Genomic DNA, 23,103 nt, shown 5'->3' on the forward strand with positions numbered 1-23,103 from the left:
GCAACTGTTTTACTTTTGTCTCAAGATTCCCTGTTACCCCCCTGCTCTAATTCTTTATTCTGGCTACAGGACAGGCCCTGGTTGGAGCGCACTCTCCTGAAAACGTAAGTCCCTTCGGCCAGGACTGTTACCTAAATCAAAGCCAAGCGGTCCCACTTGCACTCGTAAACCACGGTAACTTTGGAAGACAGCACAGTAAAGTCCTCGACCACAGTCCATAAATACTCCATTAACGCCTCCATCACCCCTCACAGCCAAGAGCCCGGGCGTCGTAACAAATGGTGAGGCTTTGGAGTTCCTTCGCACGCCCCAAAGCCTCCCTCCTCTATGGCTGGGGACGGGCCAAGCCCAAGAGGGCCGCCGCCGCCGCCGCCACCCCGCCTGGAGCGGAGGCGGCGAGCAAGGAAGAGGAGGAAGAAGACTTCGATCCGGCGAATCCACCGCCGTTCCGGCTGGGGGAGATCCGGGCAGCCATACCAACCCATTGCTGGGTGAAGGATCCATGGCGGTCGATGAGGTACGTCGCGAGGGACGTTGTCGTCGTCGTCGGGCTTGCAGCGATGGCGGTGTTCTTCGACGGCTGGGTGGTGTGGCCATTGTATTGGCTGGCCCAAGGGACCATGTTCTGGGCTATCTTTGTCCTCGGACATGACTGGTATGTAACTCCTTCTCAATCCTTGGGATTTCTATTTTGCCACCATGGTTTGATTGCTTGTAGCCAGGGAGTTTTGACATGGATTAGTGCACAGTGGACATGGGAGCTTCTCGGACAGTGCGAGGCTCAACAGTATAGTGGGACACTTGCTTCACACCATCATTCTGGTGCCATACCATGGATGGTATCTTTCGCTTCTCTTTTCGTCTCTTTTTTTTTCCTTCCTCTTTTTTATTAAAAAAAAGTTTACTTCTTCTTCTTTTTTTAAATTGTGGGTTGATATTTTAATTGTGTTTTGGACTGTAACTACAGGAGGATTAGCCACAGGAAGCACCACCAGAATCATGGGCACGTGGAGAGGGACGAGTCATGGCACCCGGTTAGTAAATTAACATATGGCACTTATTTGTTTATAGGATAGGGATTGTAAGCGACCATTGGATCGTGCAAGGATCGCTTCGAGATATCCACAAATAAGATGTTTTTATCGATCGATGTCGCGAAAGGGAACCATTCTTTCATGCGAAAGATATAACCCGAAACATATTTAGTCACGAAGCATATTTAATCACAAAAGATTATCCCAACACCCAAGAAATAGTGGATTGGGGGAGGCGGCATGGATTAAGTGCTCTAGTATATATAATCATGAATCTGAATATGTGAATTAAGCTGCTAGTAATAGATATTTGGATTAGATATATACAAGAAATTTAATTTACTTATTGGTTTCATGATTATAATACAAAATGAGTCCAAATCTAATTCAAATTTTTGAACATCACATAATTTTAGCTCTCAATATGTTATCATAGCTTAGATTTATTAAAGATCATGAGTTTGAATCCCTTCATTATTTATTTAATTATCTTAGTTGCTATCTTAATTTATTTCAATTATTGCTGTTTTTCCTATGTGCCTAAATTTTTGAGATGATCAAATGGTTACTTAGTAGTTTCTACAATAAATAAGATATACGTCTCTTTGGTATTTTTGTCGCACCTCCTTGTATACCATCCATAAAATTTTAATTTTTCTGAGCCAAGTAGCCAACGCCTCAAGGTGTCCAGAAAAGATAGCTCCAAAATAATGTGCCCTAAAATGTGAGAAAAACCTCCTAAATTTCTAGTATACTTCAACCGCGCGTGCCTGTTTAGACCGACAAATATACGGCGTCTAACTTTTTAGAAGGCCCTTCACATTAATATGAGTGGCTATCATGCATGCATACCAGTGGGAAAAGATAGGTCCGGAATGATGCCAAATAAAGCGTGAGAAAAGACGCATGTCGCTTTTGGTAGTACGTTTCGATGGTATATATTTACTTAGAGCAACAGCCATTGCACGTTTAGCACGTCTAACTTTCTCCCCAATGTTCTACCATAGTATGAGTGGTTATCAATGTGAATCGCATTCGTAGAATTACGATTGCGCTCCCATGGTAGAAAAAAATAAAAATAATAGCATAATTTTAAAATTTTATTTTATTTTTAATTTATATAAAAATAATTTTTTTAAAGGCATTTGAATAATAATTGAATTTTACAAAAAACATATGCAAATAACAATTTTGGAAAGATATTCATGCAAAATTCGATATTTAGAAGAATATCCATACAAAAAAATCTTATATTTATATTTATTTTATTTGATAAATATATATACAAATATGGATATTATTCGGCTGCAAAAATTCATATTCATATTTGTTTTAAATGGATATGGATACAAATCGGATACAGAAAGTATGAATGTAAATACGGATCTAAATCAGATAATTAAACTTTATGACCACAAAATCAAAAATATTAGATATTAAAATAGTACTATATAAAATTAAATATAATTACAAATGAAATTGGATATTCATATACAGATCGGATAGGTGTCTATTCATATCCGTATATTTTTTTTATATAGGTATGGATAATATTTAAATTTCTATTCATATTTGGATAGTTTCAGATACAAAAATAAATTCGGATGGATATTATCCGATCCATTTTTACTCTTAAGAAAGATAACACTTAAATGGTGTATCTAAAATGCAAAAAAAAATACATTACTTGATAGACAATCATGTACAATCCAATAAGATCCACGCGCCATCTCAAAGTATTTACAATTTTTTTAATAGATTTCTCCAAATTCTATAAAAAATATTTTTATCATTTTTTTCCATCCTATAAAAATAATTTGGAGGAGAATAATATTAGATGAAATCTGCGTACATAATTTATAAAATATGTATCGGATAAAGTACGATTTCTGCAGGATTTAAGTTTAAATTTACAGAAATATTCAAACAGGCTTAGAAAAAAAAAGAATATAATGCATGATTATGCTGAATAAAGAATTTCCACGATGACCGAGGCCTGCATTTTGGTTATAGTGCTTGGGCTTGCAGCCATTTTTCCTGAATCGAACTGCTGGCCCACGCACGAATTCCAATTTGAGCTCGAGCCAGATGTGATGGACCACGCACGAATCCCAATTTGAACATGAGAAGGTACCGTGGGAGGAAGACATCAACCCAGGGTCTGATTGGCCGAAGAAGTTGGTCTAACGAGCCCGGTTCCCAAGTCGCATTTGCTTTGTCTCAAAATTGGCTCGACTTCCACTTACCTGATAGCTAGGGCTGTTAATGAGCTGAGCTGCTCGGGCTTGGCTCGTTAGTCAAACGAGCCCGAGCTCAATATGAGGCTCGTTTACATCCGAGTTCGAGCCCGAGCAACTTACGAGCCCAAACGAGCTCTAGTCTCCTATTGAAAGATCTTATTTCAGCACCATAATTCATAAAAATCTGACCACATAGAGAAAAATAACCTGTTATCGAGTCCGAGCCCGAGCTCGGGTTTGTTCTGGAGCTCGTAATTGAAACGAGCTTTACGAGCTCAAGCCCAAGCCTTTGCTTTGCCAAGCAAGTCCGAGCTCGAGCTCAATACAGAGCTCGTTACCGAGCTCGAGCTTCGGTGAAACGAGCCGAGCCGAGCTCTCTCAGGCTCAGGCTCAAACTCGACTCGGCTCGTTAACAGCCCTACTGATAGCTCCAAAATAGACCCATAACTCCGTGAAGGGTGGGTGGGAAAGGTGATGGTGATGATGATGTAATAAAGTGTCCTCCTTAGCCACCGAAGGAACCAAAACAATGCTGTGAATCCTTATGACGTGAGGTAAGGTGGAGTAAGGTGGAGCAAGATAAGGATACGGTAGGATGCATCATGGATCAAAAATTTATCAATCAAAATTTAGTTATTTTATTAAATAAGTTAAAAATTTAAATTTAGATATAACTATTTTATTATTTAGATAATTTAGTTTTATCTATTATGAATTGAAATAAATTAAACAGATTAAATAGTTAAATATCACGATCTTTTCATAAAATTAGTTTTGATATGTATATAATTATGATAGAAATAAAGGAGTGTGATTTTCTAGATTTTCTAGAAAGTGTGATTTTATTTTTTGGCAAAAAAAAAAAGAGTTAGAATTTTTTACAATTGCATGTAAGGCTGCATGAGATGTGGGCCGCGATGTTATCTTTTCGAGCAGACTTATTTTTTTAAGTTAAAATTGATGAATCTAGTAGAATAGTTGTATTTCTCCTTTTTTTTTTTTTAGAGGACTATGCTCTTCAATTTCATCCTATCCAATATTGAACAATCAAAGATTTTAGATTTGAATTTTGACCGGTACATCTTTAAGTATTTAGGCTTGGATAGTTATAATGTAATAAATTTCTTCCATTTCTTTTCAAAAAAAAACTATTATAAAGCATTTTTCACCAAAAAAAGAAAAATCATGACGTCCTTGCCATTTTGGCTCTGGGCATTCACATCATACGCTTTGAATATCAAGAATTAATATAACAACTCGCACAGGTAAATTTTTCTGGAGGCTATCATATAATAAAAGTAATGGCTATTATAAATTTTTAATACTTCTCATGGTGAATTTCAATTTCATTATTTCAAACTGTGATTCATTAGTCTGGAAATAACAAAGATTGCTCTCGTAATATCAGCAACCTTTTCCAAATACTATGTTTTATGGACATTGGCTCGAGCAAGGATGATGCTTTTTTTCATTATTATCCATTATCTTGTTATAATGGCTGATAATGATCATTAGTAACCATTATTGCATTTTGAAAATTTGCAAGAAAATAGTCTGACTTATAAATTGAGGGGTGTCTCAAAGGTCATAACCTTTTGCACAGTGCCTGGAGATTCTGGAATTCAAGTCCTAGGCGAGTGCATTGCCTATATTATCCTAGCAAAATGGACTTAACATAGGAGGTTTCGACTTTCTAATTAGAATATCAATCTCTGAAGTGCCAAATTTGTTTGAAAAAGAAGCAATGGAACAGATCTTGTAACATTCCTCACACTGAATCTTTTATCTTTGAGAGCCTCTTTATCATATTGGGATCAAAAGATTGCTGCATTTCATTTGAAACTCATGCAACCGTCGCCCTTCGAACAGTTCTAGACCAGAGTGATTAATTGCACATATATAGCTTTTATGTGACGAACACCACATTCAAATCATTAGTTGAATTATTTGCAGAAACTTACTAATTTTCTGGCCTTCACAGTTATCTGAGGAGACATACAGAGGCTTGGGCTATCTCACTCGAAAGCTGCGGTTTTCCGAACCATTTCCCCTGTTCGCATTCCCTGTTTATTTGGTAAGAATGACAAGCTTCAATTAGTTGGATATCATTAGTATTTATTTTGTACACCCCATCAACATTTTAGATTCCAAGAGATACTTTTGCTGAATTTTAAGTACTGATCTCCTTACTCGAACGCCATTTACCTAAGTTTTGCTCTCTGTTTTGCTCCATAGTGGTCGAGAAGCCCTGGAAAGCAAGGCTCACACTTCCACCCGGGCAGCGACTTGTTCCATCCAAACGAGAGAAGTGAGATCGTTACATCAACCATCTGCTGGCTGGCAATGGCGTCCCTGCTTCTAAGTCTCTCATGGGTGATTGGTCCTGTCCCAATGCTCAAACTTTATGGTGTACCCTATGTTGTAAGTGATCATAATCTTAGCACAAAGGCAAGTGTAGGTCTTTTGTTGTCATTGCTCATGCGTTACTGTCTGAGTGCAGGTCTTTATAATGTGGTTGGATTTTGTTACCTACTTGCATCACCATGGCCACGCCAAGAAGCTCCCATGGTATCGAGGCAAGGTATGCATGTCTTCTCACAAAATACATGAGTTTAGATACCTTTGGAAGGGAATCACGAGGAGTCATACGTGGTCCATTGTATGGTGGCTGCATGTCTTAGGTAGCTAAGTTGTCCTACGTATCAAAACACCAAAAAGTTCCTTTTGTGTCGACGTGTCAGCTAGATTGAGTTTGTAACAAGCATCGTATAAGACAAGACAACTAAGCTACAATGATAGATTTATCCTAATTTCAGCCCTTGTCACATCTCAGATTGCAACCTTCCATCTTGATGTGGTGGGCATAAATTGGCAAACAGAGTTGGATGGTCGACGACCCCTATCATGGCATGGCCTATTGACATGACTCGTGGGTCCTCCCTAGATGCCAATTTGTAATTTGATAGTCTAACTACCTAATCTACTCTTACAAAAAAATAGTAATCTACTCTTAAAAAATAGAAAAAAATTTTAAAAAAAGAGGAAAAATTAATCTAAAGTGACTTACTATGAAATAAATGAGAAAGTCTGCAATCACTTACTACAACATTGTTCATGAGTTCATTCTTCCTGCATCTTTTAGGAATGGAGCTACTTGCGAGGAGCGCTGACGACGCTCGATCGAGACTATGGATGGATCAACAACATGCACCATGATATCGGAACTCATGTGATACACCACCTCTTCCCCCAAATACCTCACTACAATCTAGTAGAAGCTGTGAGTAGTAGGACGAATCCCTCACCTTTTTCTTTTCTCTAATCTTTTCCTGATATGAGGCCTCAGATTGTGAATTGTTGTTCGTTGTTGTTTATTTCATGTTTCAGACGAAGGCAGCTAAGGTTGTGCTCGGGAAATACTACCGAGAACCTCACAAGTCTGGTCCTTTTCCTTTTCACCTATTTGGGATTCTAGCAAGGAGCTTGAGAATTGATCATTTTGTGAGTGATATTGGAGATGTTGTCTACTACCAGGCTGACCCTCAACTGCATGGTGGCCGGCAGGATAAGTCCGGGTGAAGCTTTGGATGTTGCTCGGGCAACAAGATATAGGTTATGCACCGAAAAAAAGAAGAAGAAGTTTGAATGAATTTTATATCAAAAAATTTCATTAATTAGAGTTGTAATAGAAGTATAATTAAGCCTTCCGCTTATTGACTTAATCTTCATGTTTTTTGCATTCTTTCTCTTGTCCTTTCACATATATCATGGTTTATAATTTTCTATTAGGATTTGCTATAGCTACAAATGGACGTGGTCCAAATACCAACCTCCACGGAGAATAGTAATCTACATGGAAACCTATAAGAATTAGCTGCTCATTAAGCAGGTCACCAAGTTTTCACTTGAAAATAAAAGATCTTTACTCCTGAGCATGAACTATCACGCCGACTGTAGGTTTATAACAAAATACCATTATTATCGTCTGGATAATTAAACATCTAATAAGTAATTGCAATGATCCGATTGCAAGAGCGGAGCTCTACCAACTTTTTCATTCACCACATTATTCTATTTTACTCATCTAAATAAGTTGACCCTTCAACCTGCTCCGCTAACTCATCTAATTGCCCCATCTTCTTCCACCTCCTACTGCACCAATCTTTTCTTTTATCCACTTTTCCTCCTTGTTCTCTTCGACTATTAGGCTCTCGTCCTCACCAATTAAGTAATCAATGGGTAGGGAATTGAAAAGGATTGATGAGCCAAAAATATTTGTAAATAATTTATTAAGTGAATACTTGGGAAGAATTTAAGCAGCTAGCCTCCTACTATCAAGAACAGCAAAAAGAGGAAGCAAACAACGGAGATTTCTAACAAATTGTTAGAGAAAGAAAGGAAGACAAAATAAAAAGGACATACTTGATAGCAAGCACAAAAAGAGGAAACAAGATGGCCCCAGCAGTCTGAGTCGGAACCCGGGCTCGAAGGAATACCACCGTATTACACTACACGATACACCACCATTCCTGCCCCTCGATCCCCATCCCACCTTTCCAAACTCCCATATTCCCTCACCCACCCCCTTCCTTTCATCAATACAAAAAAGAAATCCTCCTCCCAAGGCCTCAAGGCCTCCATTCATTGGTAGACCCCACCCACAGAGAAAGACAGAGAGAGAGCCAAAAAAAAAAAAAAAGCCGTCCTTCTTCCCTGATATAAGGTGAGAGGGAAGTTCATAAACTGGAGTTGCAAGGGGTGCATTTGCATTGTCGTATGAACGAAGAAGAATTTTTTTTTTTGCAACAGATGTAAATGTAGCTTATAAAGTTGGAAAGAATGAAAGAATACAAAAGAGATGGAACCGAAACATGACTGTCCAAAATAAAAGCCCTGTAAGTCATTTGGGGGTGGTAGAACTACCTACCAACACCGGTTGCTCCCAAACCCCGTTTCGTTCCATTCCGTGCCGTTGTTCTTTTCGGTGTACCCGACAAAGGTCTCAGCCCCAGCCTTCCATTCTAAAGCTACAAACCCAACGCTCCCACCCTCTCTCTCTGTCTCTCTGTCTAGTTCTCTAAAAGTCTAAATCCAGTGCAAAAGATAAAGTCTTCTTGGAGACTGAGGTCGGTGAGGCGTCTTCTCTTTCTAGGTTCTCTGTAGCGCATGATGTGAAACCCTAGCGTCCCGCCCGTAGGTTTTCGGCCTCGGAATCCAACAAGAAGAGGAGTGGGGATCGCCGGATCGCCGCCACGAGATGGGCAACTGCTGCCGCTCGCCGGCCGCGGTCGCCCGGGAGGACGTCAAGTCCCACTTCCCCGCCGCGCACCACCACCAAGCCGCCGGCGCCGGCGCCAAGAACCACCACCACCACAACGGCGCCGCCGGTGGGCACCCCAAGCGGCTGACCGTCCTGACCGACGGCGCCTGCGATGCGGCCCTCTCCGGCGGCATCGAGGAGAAGTACCTCCTCGACCGCGAGCTCGGGAGAGGCGAGTTCGGGGTCACCTATCTCTGTATGGACCACGACACGAAAGAGCTTCTTGCCTGCAAGTCGATCTCGAAGCGGAAGCTCCGAACGGCCATCGACGTCGAGGACGTCCGGCGGGAGGTGGCGATCATGCGGCACCTCCCCAAAAGCCCCAGCATTGTGAGCTTGAAGGAGGCGTGCGAGGACGAGAATGCGGTGCATTTGGTGATGGAGTTGTGCGAGGGTGGCGAGCTCTTCGACCGCATCGTGGCGCGGGGGCATTACACCGAGCGTGCCGCCGCCGCCGTCACCCGGACCATCGTCGAGGTCGTCCAGCTCTGCCACCGGCATGGGGTGATCCACCGGGACCTCAAGCCGGAGAACTTCCTCTTTGCCAACAAGAAGGAGAACTCGCCGCTGAAGGCGATCGATTTCGGGTTGTCGATATTCTTCAAGCCTGGTAAGTAGGGGAGCGATTTCTTTCCTTCTTCTTTTCCACTTTATCTGTTTGGGTTTGCCGAAAGTATGGATGCTTTTTGATGAATTATGGTAATATTACTTCCAGTTGGAATATGTTATCATTATTATGGAGATGATGCCTGCCTAATTACGAAGCTTGGCTAGTTATGGAAGCAATTGCCGCTACAGTAATTGCTGCATTGAGATTGCATTTGCTTAGCTGTGGTAATTGGACGCATATACTGAAGAGAAGCAGTAGTGTAAACGTGCTATAAAATCAAATTTGCCATTTTGGGGAGCCTGGTGCACCATAATGAAGACGAAGATGAAAGAGGAAAGAGGAGGAAGACTGATTTGTCTGGCATTGGCTGCTTGTGAATTGTAATCACAAAGAAGTGGACGCTATATACAATGTCTCTTTTCATGCTTTTCTTTTTCTTTTACCAGTTTCTCTTAACAAGGCTTCAGTATTAGGAAGAAATTAGTTTGGTAGCGTGACATTGTTGTTTAATTTGAGTCAAATATGATGCTAATGGCTCAATGTCAGTATTTGCTCTAATTTATTTTTTTGAAAAGATAACTTTTTTTAATTCAAATAAGAGTCTTTTTCAGAACTACCAAAATAATGTACAAACATAACCATGAGTTGTTGAAGCCTTGGCCCAACTATTTGGCGTTAACTTGATGAAGTATTTCTCATCAATTACCCCTGTTAAGGATTATCTCCGATGTCACTGCACGCTACTAGATATTCTTATATCCTTTCGCAATTCCGCTCATGTTATCTTAACTCGTGTTCCCTTTTTTTAACCCTTGGACATAAGAATGAGCTCCTCTTCTTGTGTGGGCTCAGACCTTCTGTTTACATTCTTGTATAACATCTACATTTGTTTCCCATGACTTGGTCGTCGACCATTTCAACTTTTGCACCTCTCTCAGCGTACTTGTTTATTATCATATTCTTCTTAGTTTTGCAATAAATAATTTTAGCATGTATGCTCATCTCTCAGTCAGGTTGTTTGATAGGACTTGATCTACAGCTCACCTTTTTGAGCAGCTGAACTGCAAATCATCCAGGTCTTGTTGCTGTCTCAAGCGTGTGTCTTTGTATTCTTAAATTGCTTGGCATGCAATAGTCACATTATATACCTTAGAATCATTAACTGACTTATCCTTTAAACTAGTAAATTGTCAGATACTGGGGACTTCTTTTTTAATTTTCCTGATTTTAACATTTGTTCTGTTATGTTTGCTAATATTTGCCTTTTGGACTTCTAGGAGAAAGATTCTCTGAGATTGTAGGAAGTCCATACTACATGGCTCCCGAAGTCCTGAAGCGAAATTATGGCCCAGAGATAGATATATGGAGTGCAGGAGTTATTCTCTACATTCTATTATGTGGAGTTCCACCATTTTGGGCTGGTAAGTTTTTCTTTGTTCTCTTTCTTTGCTAACGAAATCTGTCCTCCTCTATCTTTAAAGCCAGCCCTGCATTCCTTCTGTTCTTCTGGAAAGGGATATTTCTTCTGCCTTACTAGAACAAGCTCTTCTTAACTGGAGTTTATTAAGTTGAGATTGATTTTGATATAATTTTGTAAAAAAAACCATTTTCTGATGAAGAATTTAATATGTTTAAATTGCAGAAACTGAACAAGGGGTTGCACAAGCCATTCTTCGGGGGGCTATAGATTTTAAGCGTGAACCATGGCCAAGTGTTTCAGAAAATGCTAAGAATCTGGTCCGACAGATGTTGGAGCCTGACCCAAAACTTAGACTAACAGCAAAGCAAGTTTTAGGTATGTTATATCTTATTCTTTTGCTGGCTCATGTGCTGAAATTATTGTGCTTATTTGCTGAATGAACTTTGTAACCATCAAGTAGATTTTAGATGAGACTGTGTATTAAAAGTCTTCATGGTTTACTAGCCTTGATTTGGTTGCTTTTGCCTGTTGATGGTTTAATTTCTGGTGGTATTGCTAAATCTTGTTACAAAATCTAATTTTCAATTGCTCAACATTCATATGTCTTATAACCACTTGGAATTCACTTGAACTAATCGAACATAGTGCCTTATATTTCCTTGACAACTAATTTAGGAATGTCAGAATGAAGATAAAGTATATGTAATATCATTGTAAAATCTGAAGTTCAAAACTTTATTTATATCCTTTCATTATTTTAATGAATGGATTGGGCTCTGCCCATTTTTTTATCCAAAAAAAATCATGAATATTGCTACTGGTTGCAAGGCTCCATCGATCAAAGTTTTGCTGTCATCACAGTTTTTTCCATTGATTTTTAATTGACAATAACAATCCTAATGCTGCTAAGTGATGATTCTTATTTGATGAAGATCAACAAATGATGGGCAAATTTTACCATCTAGATTGGTCGAGCTGTGTTACTTCCAGTTGTTTGTCCAAGATTCTCCACCAAGAAATTCTAGTAGGGATTCGTTATAGAACTAGAATTGACCCCTGGTGTTACTGTCTGCCATCCTTAGAAGACCAACGGTTGTTGAGACAGAAGCGTGCTTATCTGTGGTATGGATGGTGTGTTGGTCATCCTGGCAATTCTCCTTCTAGGTCTCTAATCTCTATTTACTACTTGTGTTGTGCAGTGCAATGCACGTGAGATAAGGATTGATGATTATGGAGAGATATGTGAAGCATATGGAGAGATACAGGAAGCATGGTGTACTTGGAAGTGTGTCCATTTCTCTCTTTTCCTTTCCCTTTCTTAGATCTCATTTTATCCCCTATGCCAAACCAATGTTGACATAGTTTCTTCCATGATAATCTTGTCCCCTTGATTTCGTGTAATGCTTTCTTGGGTATTATGGATTCTTGCGTATATTCTGATATCTATTTGAATCTGGTTTTTTTTTTTTCTATCTATCTCTCCTTTTTGGACTCTATTAGCAGTAGCAGTGGTCCCAGTCTACGATACCCGGACTTACCAACCAACCGAGACATACCAATGTCGACATGGGTATGGTTGCATGGTATGAGACCGACTCATGGAAAGCGCCCACAGACTTGGGTCCTAAAATTCCAAGAGTAGAGATGGAGGAGAGGGAAGAAGGACTGGAGGGGAGCTATTGCAGGGCGCCCACATGTGATGAGGCAAGTTGTCAATAGGCTTGATTGGGCTAACGAGGTCATTAGCGGACGAAGGAGAAGACCGATGGATTGATCGGCATGGATGAAGAGGATGTCGTAGTCGGATATTGTGAGAGGTCGCTGCTGAGTCAAGGCCATCGAGAATGATGAGAAAGGGAAAGGGTGTAAAGTTAGGGTTTTTTTAGTAGGACAATGGCACATCCATTGCACATGGATTATTAAAGAGAGGAGAATATGACGGATGGCTGTGATCTCATCGACTTAAAGAAGAAAACTTAAGTTCAGTCCCTGTTTCACATTAAACCTACATTCAGGTCTTATTAACACTATTGTCAACTATCAAGCCCTTATTTTGGTGAAAATTATTTTACTCCCAACACCAAGAGTGTGTACAAAACAAAATATGAATGTCTGTAAAGTAGAAAAATTATATATATAACCAACAAATTTGTATAAATATGCATTCGGACTAAGAAAAATATAATTGAGGTGACGTGTCCGCATACTCTTATCCTACTTGAGATCCTTTTTTAGCTAGGTCCTCATATCTTAAGAGTTGGGGATAAGACGAATCTGACCCCTAGACACATACCTGTACCTAACTTCCAAATCCGAACCCATGTAACATAGATTCAATTTTTCTTTGTTGGACTCTTAATTGTTGAACCCCATTTTCCATCTTACATCATGATTGTGTGATAGTTGAATGTCCTGGCTACAGATGGATGTTTCTCCTCTTTGGCCTCTATGAATGATAGCAGTAATCCCAATTTACCTTTCTTTGTTAGATTTTCCATCTTACATTGTGTGTGACAGTTGAATGTTCCATTTGAACAACCAATGGATGTTTCATTGGAGTTCGCTTTGTGTATATATGTGTGTACAAGTGCGCACACATTTAGTAGGAGATGAGTTGAATATAGGTGTGAGAGGGATTATTTTTTCGTGTAACATATTAAGATCAAATTGTTCAAGTTTAGTTGCTTGAATATAAGCAAAATCTCAGAAAGCAGATGATGCCTACATTTAGATGGACACCTGCTTCCTTCAATGCCTTGCTTAGGGCTTGACTGCCAACAAGGATCGTTTACTTAAACTGACAAAGCACCAAGTATCTAAATAGCCAGGATATGCTTATGTTGGTGGCAACATCAAATGGACTTTATTTTGAGCAAACAATGTCCTGATTCTTCTTCAGAGCTGCTTGAGTATTAAGTGACCTCAATTGTTAAGCATGTTTTTTTAAATACATAATTAATCCTATCACGCAATTTGTCAGAGAATTTGTTATCTTACTATCTAACATGCAGTACATTAAGACAAGTTCTCAAGCACTTATAATGTTTGCTTAATTTATCATTTCTTCTTTACCTTGTTATAATTTATCTTTCAGTTGCTTTTATATGTTCATGAACGTTATAGATTTTTGGCTGCCATTTGCTTAGGCATCAGTGTGACTGCCTGAATGCAATTTGGTTTTTAGCTGCCTATGCACCATAAGTCATTTTAAAGACTGCATACAAGGAAAATGAGAACTCAAAGTGATAGCTTTGTCAACCTGCATACAATATGTTTCCTTAATTTATCATTTCTTCTTTATCTTGTTATGATTTATCTTTCAGTTACTTTTATACGTTTACTGACATTATATTTTTTGGCTGCCATTTTCTTAGGCATCAGAGTGACTGCGTGAGTGCAATTTGGTTTTTTAGCTGCCTATGGACCATAACTGTTTTTAAAGACTGCATAGAAGGAAAATGAAAACTCGAAGTGATAGCTTTGTCAACCTGCATTTTCCTCAATTACTCAATTTTATGTCGAATGCCTAATCGAGTTAATATTGGTGACATTAGATTGATTTTTCTAGAGCTTTTCCATATCCTATTTCTCTGTAAATGCTGCCTATTGATTTAATATGGTCTGATCCCACAGTTATGGAACTGGATTGAATATGTGTTCTGGCTGGTGATTTCAAGTGGTTGGATGTTGCAACCAGTTTTTTTTTTTTTTAATTGAGAGGATGAGAACTTTTTTAGATTTCACTTGTGTCATGAGTTTTAACTGGATTTAGAAATATTCTAAGCTCTTATGGGTACTTACTATTCATTTCTTGAAGATAGAGTCTGCAAGCTAGAAGTAAGACCATAGTTTTATTAAATATTTCGTCAGACTATCCTGTGAAGGATCAAATTCTTGTTGCAATCTTTTCAAGCTGTGAATTTTGTCACATAATAGTTTTATAATCCCATTGATAAAGCAGCCTCTCACTGTTCATATAAACACATTTCATGATTATTTTATTACCGTTCATATCATATACTAGATTTTGAGATAATGGAAAGTACTTTTCACAGTCTGTATATAAGATTCTATTATAGCAACCAGGAAGAGAAGTGTTAATTTCTAATTAGGTGTTCCTAGTATCCGAAAGTTATTTATGTGCTTCAAAATTTTGTGATTCTTCTGTATCCAAAACAATTTTCAGTGACATTAATATAAAATGAAAATGTTGAAATTTAATCTTCATTCCTCAACTGCTTCTTTTGAATTTGCTCTTCATATTTTATTTCTTGAAAGAATATAACAAGAGCTTTCCATCATTCTATTAACTCATGCTTCTTCGCTCCAGTGGAAAGATGAGGTTTATCTGCTTAAGCTTGCGATGATATCTTTCTACAGAAGTTTTGGAGAACTTTTCTTTTCAAAACATGGCCTAATTATTGCTAGCTCTATTTTTTCTTTGTTAGTGATTTAAGTTGGATGTACTGAGCTTTCTTGGCTACTTTGATCTTATTAGTCTTCTGTATTTAGTGTTTCCATTAGAACCTGTTTTATTTTATCAATATCTTTTGATTATAGTGTTCGAAGCCTGTTGATTTTGTAAAAATCATGTGGTCAATGTCATGTTTTTAACTTTTTCTTTTAATGAGGATGTTTCTAACTTTTTATAGCCATATGCATGTACTGGCATTCCTACTGCTATACTGCATTATTTTCCCCTTTGTATTTATATAACCCTTCTATCAAACATGTGCAGACCATATCTTTGTTCTGCACCTTGTTATTCATGAATCATTAATTATCCAATATTTTCTATAGTGAAATAGTTTTTGACTCTGCCAATCTCCTTGGAATGGTCTATGGACGCTGATCATATTACATTGTTTTTCACCTCCTTGGAATGTGATATGGAGTGTTGTTATTATTAAATCAACAATTAATATTAAAACAACTGATTGTCTTGAACCTCAATGATTCATGTTTACACGACTTTCCACACTTTCCGTATCTATTTAGCTTGGGTTATTTGGATAAATGTCTGGACCATGTATGCAAGGATTGGATAATCAAAATGGAGTTTCATTTTCAAAACCACTGAAATTTTGGCAAAGGACCTTATGTCACTTTTGATTTAACTTCCCTAAATTGCTTTAATATTTGTTGCTGACTGGTGTTGCTGAGTTGATTGATAGAAGTGTGATTAATTGGACTTCTTGTCAGGCACTGGGTAGATAGGGTTTACAGTTGTTGCTACCGCAGTAATTGCGGAAACTCGTCTTTAGTTTGTTGCCCCTTGTTTTCTTGATCATATTCTTACATATGCTGGTTCCTTTTTCCCTTGAACATCAGAAATTACATATTCTTACCCTATTATAAGAGGTTTAAGTTAATGAAAATGCTTGTGCTAGGTGTCTTTAGATTTATGACACATTTTGATCATTAAAAATGCTACTCAATATTGAGGAATTCATTTCCATAGATCTACTTAAGATACATTTGTTGTCTAGAATCTGCAATAATTTTCTTAAATCTATATGCTTTTATGTGCATACTTATTTTCTCAAAGGATAGTCAACAAGTGCAAATGCTCGCTCGCGACAGTTATTATAATATCTCCTATAGCAAAGATAAAGGCTTGTCAATATCCTACAAACTAAAATTGAGATGCCATGTAGGATTCTAACCAAGGTATGCTGAACCGGCCTGGAACCGACCGGTTCCTGCTGCGTACCAGTGCGAACCAGTCTGGTTCGCACCGGTACCGCTTGGTACTGACGCGGGGAAGAAGAAAGAAGAGGAAGAAGAAGAACAGGAAAGAAGAGTAAGAAAGAGAAAAAGAAGAGGAAGAAGAAGAGAAAGAGGAGAAGAAGAGGAAGAAGAGAAAGACGAGACTTACTGGTACCGGGCCTCGTTGGGGCGATCCTCGTTGGGGCGATCCTCGTTGGCTCTTGCTCGTGGGAGAAGAGCGGAGGAGAGAGGAGAAGAAACGAGAAGGCTCGGAAAGAAGGAAGGAAATCCCGCGCGGAAAACGCATCTACAAGAAAAACGATGCCGGAAAACGCGTTGGTCGGTTGCGGTTTTAAGTGGAGAAATGAGGAAAACGCACGAAAACGTGTTTCGCGCACGCGGGGCCCTGAGCTTTCGCGCTCGCTGTCCCCGAACCGGGTCGGTATGACCCTATTCGGTTTGGTACGGTACTGGTGCCCACCGGTATGTCGGTACGGCGGATCTTGATTCTAACCCAAAATTTTCATTATTACTTGTAGAATATAGAGACAATAAATCACCCTCAGGAAACCTATCTAGCCTCAAGGTCTTATATCATCGCACTAGATTTATAATCATTATCCTATCTAAGGAAAAAGAATCTGTCTACGTGGATGCTGTCTGCAGATGTCAGATCATGCAAAACTACCAAGGAATGGAGGTAAAATGAAGTTGCTGGGAAATAGAGATAGGACAGAGAGAAGAGGGAAACATTGAGAATATGTGGCCGCATGGTTATATATAGGATATGCACCATTTTGGCTTTGAGCAGACGGTGTTAGGATATAGTAGGCATATGACCAAGCACCCAGCTGTAATATAAAATTAAAAGGAGATTTACTTTTTGTACGTCACATATCAGATGAAGATGCAATGGACTAGCAGAGATCACCTTCTCTCTTCCTTTTTCATCTCAGTAATTAGATCGGACCATTGTCATACCTTATTTTCTTTCTTGCAGAACATCCTTGGCTTCAAAATGCTAAAAAAGCTCCAAATGTTCCTCTTGGAGATGTTGTCAAGTCAAGGCTCAAACAGTTTTCAAGGATGAATAGATTTAAAAGGAGAGCTTTGAGGGTTAGTTGGCATTTTGGCTGTTGGCCCTAATATCCTATGCCTTTTCAACACCTTGTCTTTTGTTCTTAGATTGATTTAAACATATCTGTATCTTTAATGGATTTTTGTTAATTAGGTCATTGCAGATCATTTGTCTATTGAAGAAGTTGAAGACATAAAAGATATGTTTAAGATGATGGACACTGATAATGATGGTAGTGTTTCATATGAGGAACTGAAACATGGACTTGCAAAATTTGGTTCCCATCTTGTGGAGTCTGAAGTGCAGATGCTTATTGAAGCTGTAAGTATACTTCACTTGTAGGTGTTGCCAAATTTTAATTTAGCTATGTATATCAAATGCAAAGAGAATGCAATTTTAAAATTATTCTTTTTTTTTGTGTGTGCGTGCGTTGGGTGGAGGTTATCAAGGAGGGAGGCCTTCTCTTTTCTTTGTAGTAGAATAATCTATATCTAAACTATATCCTCCAAAAAAACTTTCATTTCTGCATATTAAGACAACATATATTTTAAGGTTTAAGTGGAATGCAGCAAAACAGACATTAAATAAATTTGTCTTATATGAAAGCATTCATGCCTAGTTATTGCAAAATGGTAATTTCGTGAATGCCACGAGGTGGCATACTTTGGAAAAAAGCACTCTGAATGGTAAAGGAGACGGATGAGTTGACCACTCTCTACCAAGTTGATTAGGCCTCTTTCTTATGGTTACTATAGTGGCACCCTGATCATTCTGCAAGTTCCCAAAAAACTTTCAACAGATTAATTTGGCTTGCATACGTGCAGACAATTCTTGATAAAGGTTTTGATTAGGAAAAAAAAAGCAAAAACCTGCAAAACCTAATTATATGTCCCATTTTCCCATAAATCAAAGTAGATGCAATCTTTTTATGTAGGAGACATGTATTATATGGATACCATGCCTCTAGACTGCATCAGATCGATCAGCAAGATCATCTTAAGTCATAAAACAATAAAAAATCTTTTCCAATTGATGTTAATTGCTGTTTCCTTGTGGTTGATTTTAAAAAGCCTTCTTTCACGGATCAAGGGCTTTCTCTTCTGCTTCTTCTAAGAATTTTTGGAATTTAAATTATTCAACATTATTCATTAGTTTATCTCCTATACTTTTTAATGTTTTTGTGTGCAAATTTATAGTGTTTTGATTGATGTGCGAATCAAAAGGACCAATTCATGAATTTATTTTAAAGCTTCTATTTTGGAGTTTGATTCATTGCCCTTTTTGATAACATAAATCTTCTGTCTGTTTCTCTCAGATTATCTTCTTATCTCTGAATATTTTATTGTTTCTCTCCCAAATTTCATCCATTTCATTCTAAATCAGTCCCAAATCCCTGGGACATGTATTGAATTGTTTGGACAGATTCAAGATATATCAAATGACACTTTCACGGTCATATGAGTTTTTTCTAGAGTTACTGATTTTTTTTCTATTGCATCATATTCAGGCAGCATTTGATAGTTTTTTATTTCAAAATCATGATTTTATTCTTTCCTTGATTTTGAAATTTTTGAAGTTTAGAGGATGAGGTTTTTTAGAAGGTGCTTGGTTGTCAGTAAAGGGAAGTTTCAAAATTTTTTTAAAAAATGTAAGATGATAAAGGGAGATTTGAATTTTAAAAATTCTACTCAAAGTAGAAATTCTCAAAATCATGTTTTTATGAATTTAAAAGTTAAAAAGAAAAGTGACTAATTACACAACCAAACACCTAATGTCATAGAATCTTAACTTGTAATTTTAAGAATTATGTGAAGCCATCATATATGATGATTTACCTGTGCTTCCAAGCATACCCTCAATATCTGCATCTATAGACAAATGCTAGTAGATATTTGTACTTGTGTATTGATCAAATCATCTACATGGGTTATCTGGATTTCTTTTTTCACAAATGAAAATTGCTTCTTGCTAGGCAGTGAACAGTAAACTGCAGATTCTGTTAACCAATCTTTGATTTTTTTTTTTTAATGGATGCCTATCCTCTTCTGCATCTAAAACATGCTTAAAAACAGAAAAAAACCACGTCTTCTAATTGATCGAGTTTGTGGGAACAGGTAGATACCAATGGAAAAGGAAAGCTAGACTATGGGGAGTTTCTTGCAGTATCTCTTCATTTACAGAGGATGGCAGATGATGAACATCTCCGCAAAGCCTTCTCATACTTTGATAAGGATGGCAATGGCTTCATTGAGGCGGAGGAGCTCCGAGAGGCTCTGGTGGAAGATGGAGCTGGGGCTACTGACAGCATGGATGTGGCAAATGATATCTTACAGGAAGTTGACACAGACAAGGTAATTCTTTACTAGCTGCTGAAATCGATACCTTCTTTCTTCATTGCTCTCAAGCTCCTCCGATTGTTTGTACATTTGCAGGATGGTCGAATCAGCTATGATGAATTTGTTGCAATGATGAAAACTGGAACAGATTGGAGGAAGGCGTCAAGGCACTACTCGAGAGGAAGATTCAACAGTCTCAGTGTCAGACTAATGAAGGATGGTTCGCTAAACCTAGGTGGTGAGTGAAGTGACGGGAAGATTCAATGGTCTCAGCATCAGAGTATTGAAGGATGGTAAACCTGGGTGGTGAGTGAAAGTGACAACCAGAGGTCTTGTTTGTTTGCTGTTGAAAGCTGATCCTCTCCAAAGTGTGAACCATTTTTTTTCATCATTATTTTGGGAGGAATTTAGTTAGGTCGCCGCCCTTGATTGGCTTACCCTGTAATTAGTTCTTCAGCTTGCACGATAAGCATTTGTGTTGCTGTGTTTGCATGTGAAGATGCCGCTATCTGACACGCTGATGCTGTATCTGCTGTGTTGTGCAATGTTGGGTTTGTTGTAATTTTCAGAAGCACGCTATTGGTTTTAATAGCCATTGTTCATTTATATGAATGTCGCTCAAATTGTGAACTGATTTGCTGCAAGCAGATGGTTTTGTGGGATAACCAAACAGGAGTTGTTGTGGCATGCCTCTTTCATTAACATAGTAGTAGTTTGATTCACAAAAATAACATTTAAATGTCTCTCATGAGATGTAACTGATGTCATGCTAATGAAAGGGCCATGCGCCTTCAGCTGTCCTATTAGACTGTCAGTTCTGATGGGGTTATCTTCCTATGCGGAGGTCTCTGCGAGGCTGAAATTGTGCTAATGTTTGTAATTGTAGTGCAATCTAGTACTTTGCAGACACATTGGAGTAGTTGGAGCTGCTGGTTGCTTTAATCTGTTCGATCACCTTCCTTACGAAGGAAAATACTGGTAAGTTTAAGAGTACTTAGCAGTTGTTAGGGCCACTGTTTGGACGGACTGAGCTTTAATGGTAAGATTAGAATGAGCAATGCCTTTACTAGGGGCTGTCGATGTTTAGACTCGACATAGGTGTTGATATATGCTTCTACTTGATTTTATGGCTCTCATATGGAAGGTCAAATGTGGCTGGCGGAATGCTGCTATGCTGGAGATATTTTGAGTTGGTTAAGCATCGGATCCTAGTCATGCGAATTGGGAACACATGCCGGTACAGGAAAGTAAATTTTATGAGAACATTTGAAATAAGCAAGTGTTTCGAAAGCCGAGTGCAGGCTTGAGATTTTGAGAGTGGATGTTTTAATGTAACAGTAATAGATGATGAAAGTGAGCTTCTTGAAGCTGATATTCGCTTGCAAAGATTCGGTATATTAGAGGTTTCCCATTTTAAACTACATTTCAATCATTTGGCTTGCATCCTTTTTCTTCCCATCCAAGTTTACACAACAATGCATATTATTTAATGTCGCGAAATGTAAATTTTGAGGAGCAACATAAGCATGAAGTTTCATTGAAACATATTTTTTTTTTTTGAAGCATTTCTTGTTTCCAGGCAATGCTAAATCTACAATGTGAAAGACATCAAACTCTACAACAGACTCCAAAATTAAACTGTAACAACATACACATAGGTGACTTAGGTGGAAAAGCCACACGGTATAGTTGGAGCTTCTTGAGGCCCCAGCCCAGGACGGCGTCCTTTGACCCCATCATGCATCCAAAAGGAACGGCACTCCCTGGTGTGATGTTTTTAGCCTTGTAAGCACTAGGAGGAGGTGAATGATATCTGAGTCATGATCTAGGTTCTCTTACCAAAAATGGCAAGTACCTTTTATGAGATGCCAAAGTGTTCACTTGGTGTCTCCAATGGTGCATTTGTGGGCCAGGAGGCAACGCTATTGCTAGGACAGCACGAAGGGGTAGTAAGTAGCTCGCTAGCTTCCGACACCAAGATCCCAAAAGCAAGATGGGAAGTGTGGCGATGCTTATCGCCACAAGATTCGAGCAACTCGCATGACATCTAACCGGCTGTCTCGGTTCCCATTGATAGATCGATGTGGGGTCTTTCATGGGGTAGTGCATGATTGGATCGAGTTCCGTGTTTGATTTTTATCTAGGATTTGTTGGCGGTAGCGAGAACTCAACTAAAGAGGCTTTTTAGAGCACTAAAAAGCCTTTTTTTTTTTTTTGTTGGGTAACAGAGCACTTACAGCCTTCAAACCGACGGTAATGGGGATGGATGTGAGATTCATAAGACTGATGCCATGTATGTTCATAGACTGTATGTACCGGAGCTCAAATAATGACCTCGTTGGAATTCATGAGCAAGACTTTCCTCGTTGGATAAGCTGTTTTCCTGGATATGGCAAAGTTGGACCGCTACAAGTTGAACAAACCAGAGGAACAGTAAAAGCCGAAGACAAATTGCCTACGGGACTGTGTCCGCTGGCCGGCACTTGTCTCCTCTGCAATCCCTTTTTCCACTGTCATTCTAGAAAAAGATGATCGGCGAGCGTTAACACCCTCGAGGTCTATATAAAAAATATTATGAGAACTTTACAAAGTGGTATGTCTCCCTTCTATCCGGATAGGCAAGTAGGACTTAGCTCGTGATATATGGCAACCCCTTTTGGGCTGGACCCCAACCAAGCTTGCACATTCTTAGGGGATGCATGTAGCACTTCGACAAGGACAAATGTGTTTCAGCAACTCAAAAATATGAGTCACCAAGCTATGTTGCTTAGGTTTTTCTTGGGAGAAGTCGAGTTGCTTTGTTGACTTCGCTATCGTTTATCTTTGACCCATTAGATCATGTCTGCTGATAAATTCGAACCTTTTGTTTCTAGGCGTGCATTTGTTTGTTCTCGTATATCAGTAAGCTGATAAGTATGAGACAAAGAATCTTGATGCTTGAAAATGATGGCAGTGTTGGTGAGGAAAGAAGAAGCAGGAGTATGGGCTTTGTTATCAAAGACCACAATGTCAGACTTGTGGTGGCTGGGGCCGGCGGATCTTCAACATATTTGTCATTAGTGCTGAGCATAGAGCTACGTGGGAGGGCATCTCTTATGCAAGGCATGCTTTGGGTGCAGCCTGTATTCACCTCGAAGGGAACTCGACTACGGTGATCGAGTGGGTTCGAGGTTGGCCTAGCGATGTGGGCGGCGAGTCGCTGTTCTACGACACTCGAAGACTAGCAAGAGGGTGTGGTTTTTTTTGAGCCACCCATGTTTATCAGGAGGCGAACAGTATGGCCAACTTGATGGCCTTCTTTGCAGCTTATAATTCTGAAGGTTTTTTTTTTTTTAAATTTTATTGACTGTACTCAT

At 38.9% G+C, this 23,103-nt stretch overlaps 2 protein-coding genes across 2 annotated transcripts; both read left to right on the forward strand.

Annotated features, from left to right (window-relative positions):
• Nucleotides 1-242: 242 nt before the first annotated feature.
• LOC103718325 (omega-3 fatty acid desaturase, endoplasmic reticulum) lies at nt 243-7,016 on the forward strand. Its single transcript, XM_008807087.3, has 8 exons — nt 243-655; nt 750-839; nt 968-1,034; nt 5,256-5,348; nt 5,510-5,695; nt 5,775-5,855; nt 6,417-6,554; nt 6,662-7,016. Exons 1-8 carry the CDS (start codon nt 279-281, stop codon nt 6,851-6,853), a joined length of 1,224 nt encoding a protein of 407 aa, XP_008805309.2. The 5' UTR covers nt 243-278; the 3' UTR covers nt 6,854-7,016.
• A 1,167-nt stretch (nt 7,017-8,183) lies between these two features.
• Nucleotides 8,184-20,381, forward strand: LOC103718329 (calcium-dependent protein kinase 3-like). Its single transcript, XM_008807103.4, has 7 exons — nt 8,184-9,204; nt 10,482-10,625; nt 10,847-10,999; nt 17,334-17,449; nt 17,565-17,732; nt 19,526-19,762; nt 19,844-20,381. Exons 1-7 carry the CDS (start codon nt 8,532-8,534, stop codon nt 19,991-19,993), a joined length of 1,641 nt encoding a protein of 546 aa, XP_008805325.1. The 5' UTR covers nt 8,184-8,531; the 3' UTR covers nt 19,994-20,381.
• The last annotated feature ends 2,722 nt before the right edge of the window (nt 20,382-23,103 follow it).

The sequence above is a fragment of the Phoenix dactylifera genome, chromosome 3, assembly GCF_009389715.1.
Source record: "Phoenix dactylifera cultivar Barhee BC4 chromosome 3, palm_55x_up_171113_PBpolish2nd_filt_p, whole genome shotgun sequence".
In the NCBI taxonomy this organism is placed as follows: Eukaryota; Viridiplantae; Streptophyta; class Magnoliopsida; order Arecales; family Arecaceae; genus Phoenix; species Phoenix dactylifera.